Here is a 4,139-nt window from a genome sequence, read left to right as displayed (position 1 = left end):
TGCTGAGTTTCCTTGTGGTTGTTCAGCTGAAGGAGGTCATCGTTCCAGAGCGTTGCCAGCCCTCCAGAGGTGCCCCTTGAGTTGACCGCTTTACCTGCTCTTTTATTCCACTTAGTGCTGCTGATCTCTAGAAGGGCATGTCCTTCTATTTTGGTCTCTTGGAGCATGAGGATGTTTGAGGGCTCCGCTTTCATCAGATCCTTGACTGCTTCTATTTTAGAGGGGTTCTCCAGTCCTCCGCAATTCCAAGAGACTAGATTCATTATTTACTTGAGGGGGTATTGAACCCTCCCTTGGAGGGCCTTGGTCTGGTATTTCGCCCAATAGACATTTCTATTGTAGCTTGACTTCCTTGAGTTTTGAGTCTTTCTGCCTCCTCCTCCCTTTTTTCTTTATGGGATTTCCTTCTTGCTTTCTTCGGTTGGCGCTCGTAGGTTTCGTCTTCTGAGGAGCCGGAGCTTTCGACTGGTTTTTTCCTTGCTATCTCAGCATATGAGGGGTTGGATGGGCTTCCCTGATTGGCCTGACTTTGGTTTGCTTCACCTGCTTCCTTGTTTGGTGGAGGAATCTCCACCTGTTCTTCATTTTCTTGGGCTGGGGTATCTTGAGGGCTTTGACCTTCTCTGCTCCTGTTGGATTTACTTCTGTTTCCTGGTTTGCTTTGCTGCTGCTAGGGTCTCCTTCCTTGGTGCCTTTGCCTGTGCCTTTTTTTTTTATGTGTTCTTCTGGACCAGACTCCATTGTTCCCCGTTCTGTTTATCAGCATGCTCCTCTGCTCTCTTCTTGCAGTTCTTTGCAAAGTGGCCATGACTATGGCAATGTCTGCATTTAAAAGGTAACTGTTCGTAGTCCAGTTCCTGGACATGCGTCCACCCAGCTACTGTGAGTTTAATAGCTTCCGGTAGCCCCTCCTCTAAATCCACTTCGACGCAAATACGGGCACATGAATACTGGTCTTTTCTCGCCGCCTGATCTATATATTTTCCCAGGGCGTTACCTATGATCTGAAGGGATTTTTGGTTCCAGCAGTGCAGAGGCAAGTGAGGGAGTCTGACCCAGACTGGAACAGCTGATGGGATGTCCTGGGTGGGATCGAAGTCCAGGGACCATTTATTCAAATAAAGCCCCTGAGGCCCCATGAAATACGGTCTGTTTCTAAAGATCAGGCCTTTGTCATCAGGGTTTTCAAAAACAAACACAAAGAATCCCTTACCTACGAAATAGCTTTTCACTTCTTCTTTGATCAGAGGCTTCCAGTTCCTTTGAATCCAATCCTCCACTGACTTGGGAGATGGCCAGAGGCCTGTGAACTGGCCTATCAGGCCTCTCTCTGCAAGATTCAACGCGGCTTTACAGGTTTCTTCTTCAGGTAACGCCACTGATGGGATCGAGTCCAGCTTTTTGACGAATTTCTGCTGAGACACCGAAGGAGGGCGCTTTGGGCCTGAAGCGATCATAGCACGAAATGCGATCACCTCCGGAGGAGTTGAAGGGGGATCGGGGTCCCCAATGCCCGCCATTGGGGCGGCAGAGCGAGGCTCGATCAGCAGGACGCAGGACGCAGGGCGCCGAGGGGGAGACGGCCTGCCGCGGGCAGGGAGCAAGCGCGCGATAGATTTGTTATACTTTTTAGCAAGGTAATATATAGAGTGTTTGATGTAAACGAAATTATGGATAATTTATAATATCAACAAAATTATTTAAGTCGAGATCTTCTTGAGAAATCACATAGAAATCTTAGAGTTGACGTGTTTCGAATCTTTATCGAGGTTCATCATCACGACAAGGTTGGAGAGCAAGATCAACAAATCACCAACCTTGTCCTGTTGACGAACCTCGATAGAGGTTCGAAACATGTCGACCCTAAGATTTCCATGTGATTTCTCCGAAAGATCTTGGCTTAAATCATGAATCACAAAAGCATCCAATCTAAAAAAGAAGAAGTTATTATAAAAATGTTTTACAAATTAAGATGAATGAAATATTTGTGAATATATATGTGTATGTATGGGGCCTAGGTGAGGTATCTGAGTGGGTGACTACCTTTGGGTGAGGAAGTTGGTCCCTGGGTCTCGGGTTCGAATCCTCTCCAGGTGAAAAATGTAATCAAAGTGATAAAAAAATGAACAGATGTAATAAAAAAGTGAATAATGAAAGAATAAAAAATAAAAATTATGTGTATATGCAGGGTTATAGAAAGGTCATAATAACAAAAAATTAATATATTCATAATAAAAAGTGAAGTGTTTTATAATTTACGATGGGTGGAATATTTGAGAATATATGTGTATGTGTGTGGTCGTACATTAATAAAATTAAATTGAAAAAAATAGTGTGTTTAATATTTAAAAGTATTGTGTTGAATATATATATATATATATATATATATATATATATATATATGAACTTATTATTTCATGGTTTTATATTTATCAAAGTCTAAATTTAGGGGTGGCAAGAGGGAGGAGTGCTTTATGGCCCCGAGGAAGTTAAAATTGCAAAGTATTTATGAGGCTTAGGATGCATGACAAACAACTAAGCTTAAGCTTAAGCCTTCTATTAGTGAATTCAGTTAGCCAAAGAAAATTAAGTAGTTTCTCTCATTGTTTTGGGAGACTTTCTCCTTCTTATTCAACATTTAGTGAAGGGCTCCTCTTTGAGGGACAAAACATTAAAAAGTCTTATGAAAAGAATTGGGAAAGAAGTGAAAGGGTTCTCTTCAATAATATATTTCCATGTTCTTTGTGATCTTAATAAAGATGCGAATTTATGTGCTAATGAAGGGTGTAAATTAAGATTGGGAAATTTAAAAATCAATGGTTGAATCAGGTCCTCTCCTATTCCTTAGAGCTAAATGGATTGACATTACACAATTATGAAGGATTGCATTATCAATCAGTAATAATATGACATGTAAATTTTGTTTTTTGGTGGGTCAATTTTGTAAGGTATATACCTACAAAACCCTGTTTTTTGTTGTCTAGTTTAGAGTCCCTCTAGAAAAATTTGTAGTTTTGCTAGATAAGAGGGCTCAAGGATTTTTTTTGAAAATATAACTATGCACTACCTAATGTATTAGCTGCATTCCAGGTGTATGCTTGCATATAAATACAAATTTTTCATTATGGTTAGAAAAAATATAAACTTAGATAATTGATACAATAATATCTTATCTTAATTTTTATTTTTTTTTGACAGAAACGGTTAGTTGATGTATTAATTCTCGGCAGAAAATGCCTCATTGCAGGTTACAATAAATAGGCAGAACTCAGTTTTCTCTTCGGATAGGAACCAGATGGTTTCCCCCCTAGTGAGTCTGCGAATTCTTTGGACTATCATACGATTGGTCTTCTCTATCTTTCCTGATTTACATAAGCAAACAAACTGCTCCAATAAAAGACAGTAAAACATTTTAAGCTAATAGTCAAGGGATGGGATCCCAGCCTTCGTCTTCATTTCTTAGCAGGACTCCAGGTGGGAGGGGAGCCGCTTTGTTGGCTTCAGCATCGGCTTCTTTATTGTTGTCTCTCTTTACATGAAGGAATTCCATTTTCTGAAAGGAGTTTATAAGAGTTCTAATTCTGTTCATCAATCTTGATAGCCTTAGATCAGTAGGAAGGGAGTTGTCTACAATGATCTTTATGATGGATTGGGAGTCCCCAAAAACAATTGCATCTTTGATACCCAGGGAAATGAGCTGTTTGAGGCCCTGAAAGAGAGCCAGAGCTTCGGCTTGGATGCTTGTATTGAAGCCCACTCCCCAGGCAAATCTTAGTTCAGCTCTACTCTCTGCATTTTTTATTACTCCACCTGCTCCGGATCTGCCAGGATTACCTTTTGCTGCCCCGTCAAAAAAGAGAGTGTATCTTGCCTTCTTGCTGCAAAACTCAGAAAATTCTACAGCCTCAAGTCGAATTTGCCAATTTTTTTGGAGAGGAGGGAGTTTGACAATATCAGTGAAATTGAGATTAAGGTAAGCGCCCCATACAGCTTCTTGGCCACTTAAATCTGCTCTGTCAAGCTGATCACCCAAACAGTCTCTTAGATGGCATTTGATTTTTTCCCATATGATCTTGAGGTCACTTTTTTTGTCTCTGAAAATTCGTTGGTTTCTTTCCAGCCATATATGCCAGCAGATG

At 40.6% G+C, this 4,139-nt stretch overlaps 1 protein-coding gene across 1 annotated transcript; it reads right to left on the bottom strand.

The window, feature by feature from the left end:
* Nucleotides 1-713: 713 nt before the first annotated feature.
* On the bottom strand, nt 714-1,520 carry LOC149195046 (uncharacterized). The gene has a single exon (XM_089407875.1). The coding sequence runs from the start codon at nt 1,518-1,520 to the stop codon at nt 714-716; it is 807 nt and encodes a 268-aa protein (XP_089264001.1).
* Between the last annotated feature and the right edge of the window lie 2,619 nt (nt 1,521-4,139).

The sequence above is a fragment of the Pinus tabuliformis genome, chromosome 2_2 (genome assembly GCF_031772625.1).
Source record: "Pinus tabuliformis cultivar Carrire ecotype Pingquan chromosome 2_2, CPIR1, whole genome shotgun sequence".
Lineage (NCBI taxonomy): Eukaryota > Viridiplantae > Streptophyta > Pinopsida > Pinales > Pinaceae > Pinus > Pinus tabuliformis.
Note: the sequence above shows the minus strand (reverse complement) of the source record. Positions and strands in the feature narration are given on the sequence as shown.

Coding starts and splice junctions, on each gene's coding strand:
- LOC149195046 (XM_089407875.1), bottom strand. CDS start 1,520: ATGGCGGGCATTGGGGACCCCGATCCCCCTTCAACTCCTCCGGAGGTG.